This window comes from Silurus aristotelis (assembly GCF_946808225.1).
Source record: "Silurus aristotelis genome assembly, chromosome: 1".
Lineage (NCBI taxonomy): Eukaryota > Metazoa > Chordata > Actinopteri > Siluriformes > Siluridae > Silurus > Silurus aristotelis.
Genome location: NC_139574.1, coordinates 22,133,876 through 22,154,737, shown reverse-complemented (window position 1 = coordinate 22,154,737; position 20,862 = coordinate 22,133,876). Strand labels below are relative to the sequence as shown.

The following is a 20,862-nucleotide window of genomic DNA, read 5'->3' as shown; positions in this document are numbered from 1 at the left end:
TGTGTGTGTGTGTGTGTGTGTGTGTGTGTGTGTGTGTGTCGGGGGTAAATATTCATGTATATACTTTCTTTTTTGTTTTGGTAATTTGTTTAATTTTTTTCCTCCTGGTTTCCACTTATGATTACCTATAGAGGGTTTGTCGAAAGAGTGATGCTAGTAAACAACTGGAGCTCAAACTTAACTAACTGTCCAAGTAAAATGATCAAGTGCATGAAAACAGAGTTGGCAATGTCTAATGAGTTACATTGTGAAAAGGTGTTGCTTAAATTAATAATAAGCCTTTTATTAGAATCTTATTGCCAAAAGTTGCTTACAGATATACTGTTTAAATCTAAAATTAAATATCAATAGCTAAAATTGTAAATCCAAAATCACTGAGATCAGTAAACACATCACAGGAAGATACAAAACAACACTAAGAGCTTCTGAACTAAAAACCAACACAAGATGAAAGGTCTTTTTAACAGACTGACTTATATCTGTCTTCGTGCATCTGTTTCCAAATTGGGTGGCCAAGACAGACAGTTGCAGTTTTACAGAACTGCAGATCAGCTTTATATCTACTGCCTAAAGATTGATGCCAGAAAATGTCAGAACAAAGAACATTGATATTTGGCTAAAACAGTTAACTACTTGAGAACAACTCCCCAATTGTGCATAATTGATGTCAGTCTTCAAGTATGAAGACAAAGGGCATGGTTTAAAAAGGAAAAGCCCTTTGGCTATTCAGTCTAATACCCCTATTTTGACTTCCTCACTCCCTCTTTCCATTGACTCTTCAAAGTTCCTTATTTATCAGTCATCCGTGAAGGAGTTGTTTGTAGGATATTTGTTTACACAGTGCATTATAATTTTTTAATTTCACAAGACATCTTTGGTGCACAATACTTTTAATGGCTTAAAAATGTCCCACTGGGATCTATTTCCTACCATCTTCCTCTGTTCGGCACTTAATTGATCAGAGGAAATGCGTTTTAAGACATTTTCGGGTACGCATTAAACAAGACAGAATCAACAAGAAGGTTTTACACAAATTGAACGAGAGGGTTTTTTTGGGGGGGCTGACTGGACATATTCATGTATATCCCAGGAGACTTAGGAATCCATTATCTCATTGTCTGCACTATTAGGTTTAATTTAGTCGGAGTAGTATGGATGTCAAAATGGACTCCATTTTCTGTAGTCTATAACTGCACAGCCTTTATTGCTTATTGTCCACAGAGCAGGACAGTGTCCACTGACACAAATCTGATTCCATTTATAGGTTTTATCAGCATCTTTTTCTTCTTCTTCTTTCAGCTTTTCCCCATTATGGGTCGAAACAGCGGTTCATCCGTCTCCATACCACCAATGTCCTCTACATCTGCCTCTTTCAAACCAACTACCTGTATGTCTTCCCTCACCACATCCATAAACCTCCTCCTTGGCCTTTCTTTTTTCCTCCTACCTGGTGGCCCTATCCTCAGCATTCTCCTTCCGATATACAGTGAGGAAAATAAGTATTTGGACACCCTGCTACATAATCAAAAAAAAAAATCCAGAAATCACAATGTATGATTTTTTAACTATTTATTTGTATGATACAGCTGCACATAAGTATTTGAACACCTGAGAAAGTCAATGTTAATATTTGGTACAGTAGCCTTTGATTGCAATTACAGAGGTCAAACATTTCCTGTAGTTTTTCACCAGGTTTGCTCACACTGCAGGAGGGATTTTGGCCCACTCCTCCACATAGATCTTCTCTAGATCAGTCAGGTTTCTGGCCTGTCGCTGAGAAACACGGAGTTTGAGCTCCCTCCAAAGATTCTCTAATGGGTTTAGGTCTGGAGACTAGCTAGGCCATGCCAGAACCTTGATATGCTTCTTACAAAGCCACTCCTTGGTTATCCTGGCTGTGTGCTTCAGGTCATTGTCATGTTGGAAGACCCAGCCTCGAACCCATCTTCAATGCTCTAACTAAGGGAAGGGGGTTGTTCCCCAAAATCTCGCAATACATGGCCCCGGTCATCCTCTCCTTAATACAGTGCAGTCGCCCTGTCCCATGTGCAGAAAAACACCCCCAAAGCATGATGCTACCACCCCCATGCTTCACAGTAGGGATGTTGTTCTTGGGATGGTACTCATCATTCTTCTTCCTCCAAACACGTTTAGTGGAATTATGACCCAAAAGTTCTATTTTGGTCTCATCTGACCACATGACTTTCTCCCATGACTCCTCTGGATCATCCAAATGGTCATTGGCAAACTTAAGATGTGCCTGGACATGTGCTGGTTTAAGCAGGGGAACCTTCCGTGCCATGCATGATTTCAAACCATGACGTCTTAGTGTATTACCAACAGTACCCTTGGAAACAGTGGTCCCAGCTCTTTTCAGGTCAATGACCAGCTCCTCCCGTGTAGTTCTGGGCTGATTTCTCACCTTCCTAAGGATCATTGAGACCCCACGAGGTGAGTTCTTGCATAGAGCCCCAGTCCGAGGGAGATCGACAGTCATGTTTAGCTTCTTCCATTTTCTAATGATTGCTCCAACAGTGGACCTTTTTTCACCAAGCTGCTTGGCAATTTCCCCTTAGCCCTTTCCAGCCTTGTGGAGGTGTACAATCTTGTCTCTATTGTCTTTGGACAGCTCTTTGGTCTTGGCCATGTTAGTAGTTGGATTCTTACTGATTGTATGGGGTGGACAGGTGTCTTTATGCAGCTAACAACTTCAAACAGGTGCATCTAATTTAGGACAATAAATGTAGTGGAGGTGGACATTTTAAAGGCAGACTAACAGGTCTTTGAGGGTCAGAATTCTAGCTGATAGACAGGTGTTCAAATACTTATTTGCAGCTGTATCATACAAATAAATAGTTAAAAAAAAAAGTCATACATTGTGATTTCTGGGTTTTTTTTTTTTTTTTAGATTATGTCTCTCACAGTGGACATGCACCTATGATGACAATTTCAGACCCCTTCATGATTTGTAAGTGGGAGAACTTGCAAAATAGCAGGGTGTTCAAATACTTATTTTCCACACCGTACCTCATGTCCCTCCTCTGCACGTCTTAACTGTCTCAATCGCGCCTCCCTCACTTTGTCTCCAAAAACGTCCTACATGTGCTGTCCCTGTAATAAATTAATTTCTAATTCTGTCCATCCTTGTCACTCCCAATGAAAATCCAAAAATCTTCAGCTCTGCTACCCCCCTTTCACCCTTGTAGATACCTTTCTATCACAAATCACTCCTGCCACTCTTTATTCCACCTTGTCTGCACTCTTTCTTCACTTCTCTAACACACTCTCTATTACTTTGCACTGTTGCCCCGAGGTACCTGAACTCCTCTACCTTCTCCACCTCTTTTCCTCTTTTCTGTCTTACTCCCACTGACTTTCATTCCCCTCCTCTCCAGGCTCTTCTCAACCATGTATGGTTCCACAAATCACAATATCCACAAATCACAATATCATCCGCAAAAATCATAGTCCACAGAGACTCCTGTCTGACCACGTCCGTCAACCTGTTCATCACCACTGCAAACAGGAAAGGGCTCAGAGCTTCTGTCACACTGTCCTCATACATGACCTGCACCACCCTCACATACTTCTCTGACACACCTGTCTTCCTCATAGAATACCACAACTCCTCTCCCTGTTGTACGCTTTCTCTAAATTCACGAACACACAATGCAACTCCTTCTGACCTCCTCTATACTTCTCCATCAAATTTCTTAACGCAAATAATGCGTCTGTGGTGCTGTTCCTCTGCATAAAACCATACTGTTGCTCATAGATGGTTACCTCTTCTGGCTTCCACTACTTTTTCACATAACTTTATGGTGTGACTGATCAACTTTGTTCCCCTGTAGTTACTGCAGGTCTGCACATCTCCCTTATTCTTAAAGACCAGTACCAGCACAGTCCTTCTCCATTCCTCAGGCTGTCAAAAAGCGTGAGAGGAAGGACCCAAATACAGGATGCAGGATGAATTTCAAAAGGCAGTCTTTTAATTAGATAAAACAAAGTAATAATACAAACTGTCCGTAAACTCCCTTAAATCGGAGCACCAAAAGACAGAGAGGAGGAAAAGGCAAACCTAAACAACAAACCAGGGGCAGGGCAGAAGAGACCGGAAGCTGACTGAAAAAAACAAAAAAAAAACGTCAAAGAACCGGCAAAAGAAAAAAACAAAATCCGGGGAAAAAACGCTAGTCCGAAAAAAACGAGAGATCCAAAATGAATGTAAAAAATATTCCACAGGGAAAAAATAGCAGAAAGGTCCCAAAACAAACAGATAGCTGGTTGGAATAAAAACCTGCACCCACACTGGCCCTTTCTGGAAATGATTGGAGACCCCTGATTTATACACATGGAAGACGGCCGCCGGAAGTTGGATTACAGAAAGTGCGGGCGCCGTCCACTGACAGTATCCCCCTTTCAAGGCGGCTCCAGGCGACCCTCCAGGCTGCTCAGGATGGTCCAGATGAAACTGAGAGATGAGGTTGTGGTCCAGAATCTGCCGTGTAGGAACCCGTGAGTGCTTCTCTGGGCCATACCCTTTCCAGTCCACCAGATATCTGCTGATCTACAGATACCCTACCCCGATGTCAGGAGCGGAGTAAATGATCCACCATATTGGCGGGGCCTCCGTCGATGAAATGAACCATTTTGGAGAATTGGTCCACCACGGTAAGAATGACGGTGAATCCGGCAGTTATTACGGACCTTTGAAGAAGTAGATGCCGAACTCACAAACATCCCGAACCATCTAGAGACGCACCAGTGCCATTTGGATCCCGCTACATGTGTGGAGTTTGACATTGTACCTCCTGGAGTGTTTAAAGGCTCTGGCATGGAGAAGCTGATGCTGGATCTGTGATGATCACAAATGCTGAGCTTATAAAACTAGGAGCTACTAACCATATAGACTGTATAAGACTGCAGAAAGAACATCACTTATAATCTTATACTCCAGTAATCATGTTAGTTCTCACTCTCCAGTGTTCTGTATTGTTGAAAGATTTATGATCAAACTCTTGATGTCACCCAAATGAGGATGGGTTCCCCTTTTGAGTCTGGTTCCTCTCAAGGTTTCTTCCTCATAACATCTAAGGGAGTTTTTCCTTGCCACAGTCGCCACGGCTTGCTCATCAGGGACAAATTCACACCATTTACCTTAACTGTTGATTTGTGTAAAGCTGCTTTGAGACAATGTCTGTTGTGAAAAGGGGCTATACAAATAAACTTGACTTGAATTGACTTGACTACCCCTAAGTCGGAGGCATCAACTTGCCTCCTGACAATCTGGCAAGTGATAAAAGTAGCTGGAATCCATTTATACACACGGAAGCGGAAGTTTGATTACCGGAAGTGCGTGCGCCCTCGACTGACACAGGCATCCTCTCACCTTCCAAAATCTTGTTCAACAATCTTGTTAAAAATTCCACTGCAATCTCTCCAAAACATCTCCATGCTTCTACCGGTATGTAATCTGGTCCAAACATCTTTCCACTCTTCATGCTCTTAATCGCTGCTCTTACTTCCTCCTTACTAATCCTATCCACTTCCCGCTTCACCATCTCTACACCATCCAACCTACTCTCTCTCTCATTTTCCCCATTCATCAGCTGCTCAAAATACTCCCTCTAATTTCTCAACACACTTTCCTTACTAGTCCACACATTTCCATCTCCATCCTTTATTGCTCTAACTTGCAGCACATCCTTCCCAGCTCGGTCCCTCTGCCTGGCCAATCGGTACAAATTTCTCCCTCCTTAGTGTCCAAGTTCACATACAGTTTCTCATATGCCTTTTCCTTTGTTTTAGCTGCATCCCTCTTCACCTGCTGCTGCATCTCCTTGTATTCCTGCCTACTTTTCTCATCACTCTGTCGATCCCAATTCTGTTTTGCCAACTTCTTTCTCCTTGTGCTCTCCTGCACTTCCTCATTCCACCACCACGTCTCTTTGTCTTCCTTTCTATTTCCAGAAGTCACACCAAATACCTTTCTAGCTGTCTCCCTAATAACTTCTGCAGTAGTTGCCCAATCGTCCAGCAGCTTTTCACAACCACCAAGCCCCTGTCTGATCTCTTCCCTAAATCTCACGCTACAGTCTTCCTCTTTCAGTTTCCACCATCTTATTCTTCTTTCAGTCCTTACTCTCCTCCTCCTTATCTTCACCTCCAAAACCATCCTACAGACCACCATCCGATGCTGTCTAGCTACACTGTCCCCTGCCAACACCTTACAGTCTCCAATCTCCTTCAGGTAGCATCTCCTACATAGAACATAGTTCACCTGTGTGCACCTCTTATACTTCACCCTATGCTCCTATTTCTTAAAATACATATTCACTACAGCAATTTCCATCCTTTTAGCAAAATCTACCACTATCTGCCCTTCCACATTCCTCTCCTTAAGGCCATACCTACCCATCACCTCCTCATCACCTCTGTTCCCGTCACATGCCCATTAAAGTCTGCCCCAATCACCAATCATTCATTCCTAGGTTTACTCTCCACCACTTTATCTAACTCACTCCAGAAGCTTTCCTTCTCCTCCATCTCACAACCCACTTGTGGAGCATAGGCACTGATGACATTTGTCATAACCCCTTCAGCTTCCAGCTTCAAGTTCATCACCCTATCAGAAACTCTCTTCACCTCCACTATTCATTCATCATTCATTTTCTCCCGCTTATCCGTAATTCAGGTCGCGGGGGCAGCAGTCTAAGCAGGCCCCCGCCTTCGACTGCTCCCCAATCCTCACAGCACCGTCCCTTATGGTCCCTCCTGCAGGTGGTGAGCCCACGGGAAGGCGGCCCCACGTCACTGCGACGTCACGGACCTTGATATTTCCCTCGTAAGGGACCCCCGGAGCATAGAGGGTTAAGGGCCTTGCTCAAGGGCCCCGGTATCGCCAAGCTGCCACTCTTGGGCCCACCTCCACTACACTCTTACTAAACTCTTCCTTCAGAATCACCCCTACACCATTTCTCTTTCCATCCACACCATGATAAAACAGTTTAAACCCCCTCCAATGTTCCTGGTCTTACTCCCTTTCCACATATCAGCTACCTCTCTCCATTTACCAGTCATAGTACCAACATTTAAAGTGCCGACCCAAACCTCCACTCTCCTACACTTCTCCTTTCCCTGCTGTCTCTGTAGATGTCAAACTTCAGCCAACAGTAGCCCAATTTCCACTGGTACCCTGCTGGCTACAATACCAGTGGCGGTTGTTGATAACCCGGGCCTCAACCGATCCAGGATGAATTTCTGATTCGTGATCCGCATATTTGATTTGGCACATGTTTTACGCTGGACGCCCTTCCTAATGCAACCCTCCCCATTTATCCGGGCTTGGGACCGGCACTAAGAGTGCACTGGCTTGTGCAACCCTAATGGCTGGGTTTATAGGTTTTATCATCTAAATCTTAAAACAAAGCCAACTAAACATCCACAAGGGACAGTTGGGATTGGCCTGGTGCTCCTTTGTTGTATATTTCAGAATAATTGAGTGTTAAATCGCTGGAAAAACAAATAAAAAGGAATATAGGAAGTGGATACAAAGTGAAGAGATGAGCTGTGTATTTTTATGAAACACTACGTACTATACATGATTATTTATAGGCCCGAGGTTCCTGTGCACTGTAGTAAAGTCAAAGGTTGCCAACCTTTTCAGAAGCCAGTGAAAGCTAATGGGGCAGTTTCCCACTCTCATAACTCTACCAATCTAATATAGAAGGACTAACTTTCCGGCTTCCACTCACTAATGTGGTATCGAATCACTCTCTCTCATCTAAAAATATGCCTGTTGTACCAGTGTGTGCTGAGGAGAACTGCTTAATCCACTTTTATTGTCTTTCCTCTGGTCAATCTCACTGCATTCTGGCACGACTTCAGGTGTTTTAACACAATGTTAAGTATGATTCATATCTGATGGACTGAAGCTCTCGAAACTTGATATATCAGTTTTATATATCAATATATTCTCATCTCAACTACTTCTTTTTCTGATTATTAATATTATTATATAATTATAACTATTAACTATTGTTGTTGCTGCTGTTCTGTTGTTGTTGTTGTTGTTGTTGTTGTTGTTGTTGTTGTTGTTGTTGTTGTTGTTGTTGTACTAGTACTAGCTTTAGTAATAATAGGAGTGGAAGGAGTTGCGTAACACTTACTCGTACCTCTTACTACCAAAAGATTTTCCTTGTACTAATTTTATATACTGACAGGTGAAATTATAATAAAAATGTAGGGTTTCTCCCATGATTTATAAACAATAAATTATGGGAGAATAATTTCTCTGTGCTTTTAAAATGCAAAAAAAATCCAACACAGTACAGTACAATGCAATTAAAACTGCCAAGGCTAAAAGCTGATGTGTTTTGCATTTTTTGTTTTGGTCTAAGCTTTAGATCACCACAGACGTTTACCACAGACTTCTTCCTTCTTATATTACAATAAAGTGCCTCTTAATAGCTAGCTTTTTGTGCAATCACCTTCAGAACAAAAATTATCCACTTCTGGCAAATGTTTGCCACATCATTTGTATCAATTATATATACATACATCCTGTTTGTTTTCCCACACATGTAGATTGTTGCATGTTTTACGATGTTGCATGCACAGATGATGGTTTGAGATTCACTCAAAGCCATTTCTGGTGGTTTCTACTGGCAGATCGACCAGTTCCACACTGCACATACAAACATTAATACAGTATGAAAAAAATTTTCAAGATACCATTTAAAAACATATTAATTAATGAATTTAGTGAACCTCCACAGAGGTGAGAAAAAAAATTATTTGGGGGATGCACATAGTAGAATTTAGGTCCATGTATTTTAAGGAAAAAACTACCAATAGCCAAACTCTTTAATTTGAATGTTTCGAAAAAAATAAATTCTAGGTGTTAGGGCCTAGGAGGGCTGGACATTCCTGAGTAGGAGGGGTTTATTTGTAACTGTATTGCCCCGACTGACAGTGAGAAAATCCTGGCCCCTCCTATTCAAGAGCTTTCTCACACATGGACACACAGAGAAATCAGTCTCACAGCCAAACAGACATACTGCCCACTGCCTGGACAAGATGGTAAAGAGGGAATCGCATTCATCTGATCACCTCACGGGAGGTTCTCACAGAAGGGTAGGCAATTCACTGCTTTGCAGGTTTTTCATTGTGGGTGGAATTCAACAGTGACAAACTTCTTGCTGGATAAATCATATTTCCAATTAATGTCATTGCACCACTGATCTTTCTTTGCATGGTTCAAGCAACATCACTTTTGTCATTTCCACAATATTTATATTATGTCTATTACAAGTTATATATATATTATACATTTTGAATACATGTACATGTATCCCTTTAATTTAAGACTATTCATGATCATTTAAGGCTACTTGGCATTCATTTATTGGAAAAAGGTAATTTTTTATTTGTTTTAATAAAGTAAATCATTAATGCATATGTATGGGTTTGACTTGGACTTTGAACTTAGGTGTTAAATTAGGTGTAATCTCCAGTATCAGAGTTGATTAGATTGTAAAGAAAAACCATGTGTATGTCACCAAAATGCCTAATTAAATTATAGAGGATGAAACACTGTATGGTATAAGGTGTAATATTTTTTTTTAAACACATTTCTTAAGCTTATGGTATTTAATTATTTATTTATTTTTTGAGAATAAAAGAGAGCTAGTATTTGCTTAAAACATTAGCAGTAAATTTCTAAAACAAACCTTTTTGGTTTATTATTTCTAGATTATTGATCTGCACAGCTTGTGCCTGATTAATTAATCTCTTATCATCATTTCTTGTTGTTTTTGAAAACCCTTGACACACTGTAATTCCTGAATTTGGCAACCAATGGTCCAACCCATTTCAAATGCACTTAATTCTTCTTTTTGTGCATTCAACTCATTTGTCTTGAAACCCCCAGGATAATATAATAGTGTTACTGGCTAAATGTGAGTACTACAAGTGTTGACTGGTTTATGTCACTTATCTATTTTCTACATTCACAGATAATGACAACTAAACTGGCAACAGCCATAGCTGCTTTCTTTCTCTTGGCAAGTATAGCTGTCATTATAGCAATATCTACAGTTCAGGTGAAACAGAGGACTTACCTTTCCCCTGGACTTAAGGTAAGATTTTTTATGTGTGTCTAATTAAACTACCCGATAATACAAAAAAGACTCAGGGAGAAACCAACCAGGTACAAGAGACAAAACTTGAGCAGAAATGCTGATTGCACAAGAGTGCTGACAAACATGGGACATGACAGCTGCAATTATTTCAGACTAGTAATTTTCGCTCTTATTATATGAGCAAGCTGTGTATACTTTTTCCTGGAAATTTCTTTTGTAAGGAAACACATACTGTTGTAAAGCTTTAATAGATACATATAACTTGAACTTTCTATGACATCTGATTAGCTTTATCATGTTTAAAATGTTGAATTGTTTAATTATGTGTATGAGAGTATGAATCATTGTGGAGTTTTTGATTGTTCTGAGTCTGAGAAACCACCCACTGTGAAATCATCTTTTGCTTTGAGGGAATCTCCAATTTTAGGAGTAGAGAATGCATTTTCCATAAGAGTTTCTCATGTCAGAGCATGCATTGTGAAGGACCTCAGGCAAAACGGCATGTCTGTCAATAATATAGAGGTTCTGCATATTATTGTTGAAGGGCGTAATTGTTAATGCATGAGCACCTAATTCTGTTTATGGCTTTTATAAATATATGTACACTGATTTGCTTTTCTATAAGGTAGACTATGTGGCCAAAGTTTAAAGAGCATCAAACCTATATGTGCTTTTTGAACATTACATTACAGGTTTAACTCCTCCTTTGCATTTATAATAGCCTCCTCTCTTTATGGGAAGGTGATTTTAGAGCTGGACTGGGGGGATTTGCTTGTTCCACCTCAAGATTATTATTAAGGTCAGGTATTGTTGCTGTTTGTTCAGGACTGGGGTACAGTTGGTATTCCAGTTTATTCCAAAGTGTTCAGTAGGGTTAAGGTCAGGGGCCCTGTGCAGTCCACTAAACTTCTTCCAGTTCGGTGTTGAAGAAAAATATCTTAATGACTTCCATTTATTCAAAGGGGCATGATCATCTTGGAGCATATTTGGGCTAAGCGCTGTACTTCCAGTGAAGGGTAATTAAATTGCAGCATACAATGCCATTCTAGACAACTGTATCTTTTAGACCCAAGGCATAGTTTGAGTAGACCCAAATATAGATCTGCTGTTCACGTGTTCACACACCTTTGGCTATATAGTATGTGATTTATAAACTCTACTCATAAACCTTTTGTGCTTTTTTCCATTTAGGAATCAATCTCTTGATTCTCAGGGTTTCAACACTGCCAAAGATCGTAAATAAATTATTATGGGTTATGAGTTTCAAAAATAGTTTAAACATTTTCTAACATTCTCCTACATTGTTAAGAGTATAGACCACCAATATAAAATGGACAAGTGATCAAGATTCATCTGTAACAAATTAATATAATTTATTATATGGCATGGTTTGTTCACATTTGCTTTTTGTACATATAAAGTTAAACATATGTTGTTCGTTATGTCAGAAAGTTGTTTATTCTGTGAGAAAGTAGCAGCCAAACCACATTGAGCACCTGTTTTATATTACAAAATTTTGTCCACATGCTACATATGAACCAAATTAGGTCTGTAGAAAAATATTCATTTTGGATAATGAATATTATATTTATATTATATTTGAAGTTAATTAAAAATCTAATTGAGAGAGTGCTGAAATTTGTAAGTGACAGTATTATTCTGATGCATATGCACAATTTCCAGTATTAAAGAAAATACATTAAGTAGCATCATTATGGGTGTTACCATTGTATTTTGTGCACAAACAAAACGAAAAAGTAAAATAAAAAGTATGCGCTTGTCTTAGAATAAAAAAATTTGTGTGAGATTAGAAGGAACTTTATTTGTGTGTATGAAAAAAAGTATATAATTGAGTGTTCAGTAAGCAAAAAATTTCAGCTATGGCAAATTAAAGAGTCTTAATGCTGCATAAAATTGGGACTATTTATGACTGAAGTCTCTCTGTCTCTCTCTATCTTTCTCTCTCTCATCTCTTACGCTAACACTCTATCTGCACAGTATGGCATTGTGTTGGATGCCGGCTCCTCCAGAACTACTGTATATCTGTATGAATGGCCAGCTGAAAAAGAGAACAACACTGGGGTTGTGACCCAGACTACAAAATGTCCGGTTAAAGGTGTGGAATAGACACTCATTCCCCTAATGCACAGTCTGAACACACAATGGTGTTCAAGAAAGCACTCTGTTTTGTGGGTTTCATACAGCACTAAAGCTTAAGACCCAGTGTAGGATTTCATGAGCTGAATGTGAGGCAATGAAATTACCCTCCAATCTTATTTATTGGCTGCTTTAAATAATAAACAGTGATTCTTCTTGAACAAAGAAACCAGGAGAGTCCTGCCCTACTGTATTGACATTTATAGTTCATTTTATGAAAGCAAACAGAACAAGAAAAACACCATGTTCTTGGACTATATATATATATATATATATATACAGTATATCTCAATTGATACAGTAGAGCAAATGAATATAATACTTCCTCAGGTACCTTCAGTGAATATAATACGGCTATTTATTATTTTATTACAGTGTTTCTTAATTATGATTTAAAACCTTGATGGGTAACATGTACTATGTGCTGGCTATTTAATAAAATGACTATGATTGGGTTGATTGACAGGCCCTGGTATCTCAGAAATTAATGCAGAAGCCTGGAACAGCCTTAAAAAGTGTATGGAAAACATAACAAGTTTTATTCCTCCACATCAACATAAATCAACGCCCATCTCACTTGGAGCAACTGCTGGAATGAGACTACTGAAGTAAGGTTTTTTTTTTTTTTTTTTTTTTAACAGCTGTTTGTCTTCAGTTGTATCATCAAATCTAATATTTTTCACATAAAAAAAAAAAAAAAAAAAAAAAAAAACCCACAAGATTCCAATATTATTTGTCATGAAATGCATGTAAAGTGCAAGTGCAATAAAAAATCGAAAAGACATCAATCATTAAACACAAGGCTTGGCAAAGTCACTAGAAGAAATACTTCGCAGTGATCTTGTGAATGGAGGTCTCTTTTAAAGTATAGTTTGGGAAATTAAACAAGACAGCGTGTGTGGTCTGTGAGTTCAAATTCACAGCTGCCATATGTGGAGGCCGCAATGATTGCTGGGAACTGGAGTTTCCAGCTGGCTGAGGTCTGAAATTATTTAGGCTTAATTGTTAATGAACAAGCTGAAGAACCTATGTCACCTATTTTAATCTCACTACCAGTGTCTTGCAGAAGAGGAAGGGTTTCTTACTGCGGTTTCCTTGTTTTAAATTGGCTTTGTAAAAATATTTATTGTTAAACGTTTCATATAAATAGCTCTGAATTTAATGTAATTAAATCATAAAACATGTAGACATTGTATAGTTTATATTTTATATAGTTCATACTTTTTATTTATCTGCATTCTTTTTTCTTGGTTTTATTTTTTCTCCTCATTCTATTCCCTCATGCCAGACCATCGTAAAAAGCATTTCACTGCATGTCGTACATGTATGTATGTATGTGTATGTGACAAAAAAAATTTAATTTGATTTGATTTGAAAATATATTCATTTATAGAATAAATGATTGATTACCACCTGTTGTCTCTGTAAAATCTCATGTTTTTAATATTTGTATACAGACAGAAGAATGAAAAGCAGTCAAACGATGTCCTGTTTGAAATACAAAAGTATCTTCGTTCTTTGCCATTCGATTTCCACAATGCTTCCATCATCTCAGGTCAAGAAGAGGGTCTGTATGGGTGGATCACTGTCAACTATCTGATGGGAAACTTTTTGGAGGTCAGGACAAGACTATTGTTCACTTCATATACACTGATTTTTATTATTAAAGTGGAGGCTTTTATACTCAATTATGTGAAAACCGATGATACAAAGGTCTATAGGATATATTCTATCTAGGCTAGTTTGTTAAAGGATTTGAATATCACAAACATAAATTGCAGTATGTTCGTAACATTCCCTATGTTATGAGTTTTTAATAAACCAGTGCATTGTTCACTTTGATATGTACAGAAAAATATATGGAATGCTTGGGTTCATCCTCATGGAGCACGAACTGTGGGGTCACTTGACCTGGGTGGGGCCTCCACTCAGATCGCCTTCACAGCCCCGTCTGACACCACTGGAGAGGATCTCATAAAAATTTCTCTCTATGGCTACGAATACAATGTTTACACACACAGCTTCCTGTGCTATGGCAAAAATGAGGCTGAAAAACAAGTTTTGGCTGAGCTTGTTAAGGTAATATTTTCTGTTCCTGTAATAACTTTAATTAGTTAAACGTTAATTGGTGGAGAAAAGCAAAAGTGCAGTAGTTTGCATAAATATGTAAATAAATAAAAGAAGAAAAATAAATTTGTTATAGTTGAACATTTACCAAGTAAGTTTTCACAAAGGTCCCTTTATATGTATGTTTTTCAAATACATTAGTATGTAATGTAATGCAAAATATTATTTAATATATGTCCACAATTTGCCTAAAATAACTATCTTTACATAAACCTCTTGACACAACTGTTATACAAAGTCATAAACAGTCAAATCAGTTATAAACACAGAAAGATTCTTAAAAAGCATGGACTTTTTTATTAAAGTATTTATTCCTGAAAGAATCACATTTTAAATAAATGCATTTACATTTTTAAGATGTTGCTCTACTACTTTTATTGTAGTAATAAAATAATGGTGCAGTATATGTTCTTTTCTCAGATCTTAAAAACCCTGAGCTGTATATATTTTAATTAACCTCACATTTACATTCACACCATTTGGCCGACACACTTATACAGAGTGATCTTTGTATTTATACAATGGAGCAGTTAAGGTGTAAGGGCTTTTCTCATGAGCTCTTCAGTGTCAACAGAGTGGTGCTAGGATCTGAACTAAAGACCTTCCAATCAGAAGTCCAGAAGTCTTACTTCTTAACCACTGAGTTTGGAAGAACTTAACCACTTTTAATGTGTCATACCAATTTATTTATATTACTACTATAATAACACTCTGGCTTTGTGTTGTATTATTATTATTATTATTATTATTATTATTATTATTATTATTATTATTATTATTATTGTTGTTGTTATTATTATTATTACTGTTATCATTGTTATTCAAAGTATGAACATTTAAAAATACTATTTTTTTAGAAACCACAAAGAGCTGACTGTCATTACAGTATGTAGAGTGTTTAGCCTGTGAAAGCTGCATTATAGCATTACTATATTGATCAATCCATTTGACTTGTTTTAATCCTCACACTAATTACACAAAGAAGACTGAAGAAATGCAGAGTGCAAAATCCCTGTAAAACCTTTCTTGTACTAATACAATAATGTTCACGCACAGTCCATTTAAAGCAGTGAAGTGAGCTTAGTCCTGACTGTATTAATGCTTTTCCAGACTACTTTGACATTAGCAACGTCCTGTTGAGAAGTGGCAGATAAAATTACATGCACAGCATTCTTTAGACGTCTTCCGTTCTTTTTTGCTCTTCTTCGCTAGCAATTATATTATACGCTGTACCTCATACCATGGATATATGGCATCTGATATGTCATCTCTTTCCAAGAAGTTAACAAGTTGTTTGTTTTACTGAGTTTATTAAACACTCTCAAGTTTTTCATGGAATAATTACTGACTTTGGTATCTCTTGTCCATCTTAGCTGTCCAATAATTGGTTGCATATATATCATCCATGCTATCCACTTGGCTACGAAACCACCATGAATGGAGAAGAAATATTTAGTAGTGAGTGTACAAAACACAGGACTCCAACTGGCTATTCCCCTGAGAAGTCTTTCACTTTCATTGGACAGAGTAATCCAGCAGCATGCAAATCCTTGGTCAATAGGATTTTTGACCTGTCATCATGCCAGGGAAAAGAGTACTGCTCATTTAATGGAGTGTACCAGCCACCTGTCACAGGTGACTTTATGGTAGGCATATTTAGCCCATGTTTACAATTATCATAAACTAATACCAAGCGGATTTTAGTCATTTAAGTCTTTTTATTGAATTGCTAAACAAAACAAGAAAATGCATAAAAAATACTGAAACTAAAATTTAATTGTTTAATTTAAAAAGATTTTCTGGGGAGTTCACCATCTAATCTTATAATTTATTTAACAGCAAGTTTAATATCCATTCAGTCTGTATGTATAGTGTGTTTAAAGCACATATCCATCATCACAATCACTGCATTAGTACTGCACTTTTAGTGATAATGTATCTTTTGCTGTTAAGGCCTACGCAGGGTTTTTTTACACAGCTGGGATTCTGGATTTGAAGGGCTCTAACAGTCTGGAGAAGTTTAACTCTTCGGTGTGGTCATTTTGCTCAAAGGACTGGAAAACAGTGAGTACCTCCCACAGAGTGTCAGAGAGAACGTATATGGTATTAACTTTATTGAAAAGTGGTCTCTGCTTTTTGAATGACTGCTGACTGAGCCACATCTGGGTTTCCATTCTTGTTTCAGCTCAAGTCTAACTTCACCATCACAGAAAAACACCTGAAATCATATTGTTACTCTGCAAACTATGTACATACAATTCTCGCAGACGGATACAAGTTTAATGCTGACAACTGGGAAAAACTTGATTTTCAAAAAGAGGTATCACATTACACATGAAACACAGTCAGGGTCATGGTGGATTGCAGCCAAATACTACTGATAAATAATTCAATGAACTCAGATCTCAGAGTCTGCATAATAGAATACAAGCGTCAGTCTTATTTATACTTGGCAAATTGCCAACAAGCAGACTAAAGAGGCATTATATTTATGTTAATTTTGAGCCTGACCAGAATAAACCATTTAGTAGCATTAATGAATTAAAGTAGATAAATAAAAGATTAAATGAATAAATAACTAAATGACTAGGGTATGAACTTATATTATTAAATTCATTCATTCATTCATTTTCTCCCGCTTATCCGTAATTCGGGTCGCGGGGGCAGCAGTCTAAGCAGACCCCCGCCTTTGACTGCTGCCCAATCCTCACAGCACCGTCCCTTACGGTCCCTCCTGCAGGTGGTGAGCCCACGGAAAGTATTATTAAATTATATTATTAAATTATAAAGGATAAAATCTTCGGTGCAATTATAGGGTTACATTTTCAAATCTAATTTATTAAAAGCATCAATACATTTTTAAAGAAAGATAATCCATTAACAGTACATGTGATTTTGTTAACGATCAGTTAATACTAAAAGTCATGGTTAAAAAAAAACGGAATAACAGGCTTTGATGTGGCTTTTTTCAGGTTTTGATGTGACACCCATGCTTTGATGTGAAAACTATTCATCTTTACACCTTTTTTCACTCTGGTTTTTAAAAATCCTTCTAATTTGAAAAAGATTAATAATAGAAGATGCAGTATTTCATGACAAATTCCTTCACTTGAACTTTTGTATTTCCTACCCACAGTTCTACAGTAACAATTTAAAGTCAATGCATCTGGTAAAGTTTTTTACAATGCTTATTTTTTTTCCACATTTTGTTATGTTACAGCTTTACTGCAAAATCGATTATATTCATTATTTTCCTTGAAATTCTACAAACAATACCCCATAATGACAACATGAAAGAAGTTTATTTAAAATCTTAGCAAAATTATTACAAATAAAAAAATAAACAAATCAAATGTACATAAGTATTCACAGCTTTTGCAATGACACTAAAACTGAGCTCAGGTGCCTCCTGTTTTCACTGATCATCCTTGAGATGTTTCTACAGCTTGATTGGAGTCCACCTGTGGTAAATTCAGTTGACTGGACATGATTTGAAAGGCACACACCTGTCTATATAAGGTCCCACAGTTAACAGTGCATGTCAGAGCACAAAGAAAACCATGAAGTCCAAGGAATTGTCTGTAGACCTCTGAGACAGGATTGTGTCGAGGCACAGATGTGGGGAAGGGTACAGAAAAATTTTGGCAGCATTAAAGGACCTAATGAGCACAGTGGCCTCCATCGTCCGTAACAAGGACTCTTTCTAGAGTGGGCACCCGGCAATCTGAGGAGCAATCTGGGGAAAAGGCCCTTAGGCAGTTGACCAAGATCCCGATGGTCACTCTGAAAAAACTCCAGCGTTTCTTTGTGGAGAGAGGAGAACCTTCCAGAAGAACAACTATATCTGCAGCACTCCACCAATTAGGCCTCCTCAGTTAAAGGCACATGACAGCCTGCCTGTAATTTGCCACAAAGCATCTGAAGGACTCTCAGGCACTAGAAAACAAAGATTGAACTCTTGGCCTGAATGCCAAGCGTCATGTCTGGAGGAAACCAGGCATCACTCTACAGTGAAGCATGGTGGTGGAAGAATCATGATGTTTTTTAGTGGCAGGAACTGGCGACTAGTTAATATCAAGGGAAAGATAAATGCAGCAATCTACTGAGACCTCCTTAATGAAAACCTGCTCCAGGGCACTCTGGAACTCAGACTGGGGCAACGTTCATCTTCCAACAGGACAACCTCCCTGAGCACACCGCCATGATAACAAAGGAGTGGCTACGGGACGACTCTGTGAATGTCCCTGAGTGGCCCAGCCAGAGCCCAGACTTGAACCCGATTAAAAATCTCTGGAGATGGCTCCCCATCCAACCTGATTGAGTTTGAGATGTTCTGCAAAGAAGAATTGGAGAAACTGCTTAAAAATAGGTGTGCCAAGCTTGTAGCAACATACTCCAAAGGACTTAAAGCTGTAATTGGTGCCAGAGGTGCTTCAACAAAGTATTGAGCAAAAGCTGTGAATACTTGTGTACATGTGATTTATTTTTTGCTTTTATTTTTAAGAAATTTGCAAAGATTTCATATAAACTTTTTTTCATCATTATGGAGTAGAATTTTGAGTAAAATAATGAATTTAATCAATTTTGGAAAAAGGCTGTAACATGAAATGTGGAAAAAGTAAAGTGCTGTGAAAACTTTCTGGATGCACTGTAATAGTAAAGTCGCCATTTAACTGTAACTTCTGGTGTTTTGCAGGTAAATAAGACGAGTATAGCTTGGTCCCTGGGCTACATGCTAGCTCAATCGAACATGATCCCTGCTGAGGCAAAGCTCCTGAAGCTACCCATTTCCAACAGTGTGTTTGCTACCCTCCTCTTCCTGTTCTCCGCTCTTACCATCATCACCCTTATGTTTCTTATTATCACGCTGGTACGGATCTGTTACTGATGTTGTTGAAAGCCCAACTCAGGAGCCTAGCTTTGGCCTTTAAGCAGCAGCACTAGAAAAAAAAAGCACAAACCTAAATGCAGGAAACCTATGTGTCTTTCACGATGTCTGTGTCACTGGTTCAGCTACTTCTACCAGGGCCCAAAAACAGGTTCACACCACAATCTTCTCTACTAAGAAGCTGTTTGAAGGTTTTACTGTTTCTTCATTTTCTGACTGTTGTTTAAAGTGAATTAATGCTGCATTAAGTGTGTAGCTGACACACTTTAAAATAAAGAAATTAAAGGTATTTCAATTCAACACTGATCAATCACACATTTTATCTTGCACGTCTGAAATGTTCATATAAAAAATGTAATTCAAATGAATGTACATGATAAACGTAACTAAATTTACCGTAAACAATTGTTCCGTTTAAACATGCTTCTACTATAGTTGAGTCACTGCTATACAATTGTGCTAGATACTAGATACATTGGTGACAGATCTTAAAGCTGTATTAAAATTATTTCAATTCATACTGGAATGTTGCTGTAATCAGAGCCAATAGCAATACTGTTGAATTGTGACAGTGTTTTTAGTGTTCTTCCACATACACTTTCAAAAGTGTTGAACACAGTTAAAAGAATTGGTTATATACTGTATAGAGAGTGAGGATTAGTATTTACTAAATGATTGTATTTGCCACTACTACTACTAAAACTACTCAACTGTAGCCATTCCATCTTCATATTTAATATTTTAAGAGTTTTATTTTACTCTGATGTGTTTTCTATACTGAATGTTTAAGAGTTGCAACAGAAAAGGTTCTTATTTGGATGGTATTGTTAAGCAGCAATATAACAAGCTAAAGCCAAAGTCATAAATAGCATCTAGCAAAAATAAAGAAATAAATCTACATGTAGCCTTTCAGAATTTCAGGGTAATATTGTTCTGTACATACGTAAAATGCACTAAACCTGCCTTATAACATATAACACACCCCATAACCCCTAAAATAAAATTATACTACGTCTTTAAAGGACAAAAGAGAAAACTATTCTTGTTTAGAAGAACAATGTTAAGAAAAGCACAGGTTTACATGGTTGCTTTCACAGATTTGTACAGGGTGTAGAATAAAGTGTGCTAGTAGAAATATAAAAAAAAATGGAAAAGAAAGAAAAAGGAGGGGGATTGGTAGATACTGGTGGGAGATTAGACTGTTTTAGGCACTATATTTTATTATTTCATCCATCCATCCATCCATCTTCTCCCGCTAATGAAAACATACTTAAATAATCTAAAATTGTTTTTCTTTTATGTGTTATGTTTGTTGTATTGTCTTGCATTGTGTGTTTTGAAGTAGCTTTGAATGCATGTCATATTTCAGTGCACATTTTAGTGAAATAATAATAAACTTTATGAATGTTAACAAAACAGTCTTCAGGATGATGTCTACAATTCTTAAAGATAGATGAGATAAGAGAAGACAAGACAGACAGACAGACAGACAGATAGATAGATAGATAGATAGATAGATAGATAGATAGATAGATAGATAGATAGATA

At 37.9% G+C, this 20,862-nt stretch overlaps 1 protein-coding gene across 1 annotated transcript; it reads left to right on the top strand.

Moving 5' to 3' along the window:
* Window positions 1–8,955: 8,955 nt before the first annotated feature.
* Window positions 8,956–20,730, top strand: entpd3 (ectonucleoside triphosphate diphosphohydrolase 3). Its single transcript, XM_083551595.1, has 10 exons — window positions 8,956–9,135; window positions 10,017–10,139; window positions 12,141–12,258; window positions 12,766–12,907; window positions 13,757–13,916; window positions 14,151–14,378; window positions 15,800–16,072; window positions 16,380–16,490; window positions 16,612–16,746; window positions 19,123–20,730. The coding sequence occupies exons 1-10, from the start codon at window positions 9,079–9,081 to the stop codon at window positions 19,312–19,314; spliced, it is 1,539 nt and encodes a 512-aa protein (XP_083407721.1). The 5' UTR covers window positions 8,956–9,078; the 3' UTR covers window positions 19,315–20,730.
* Window positions 20,731–20,862: the final 132 nt, after the last annotated feature.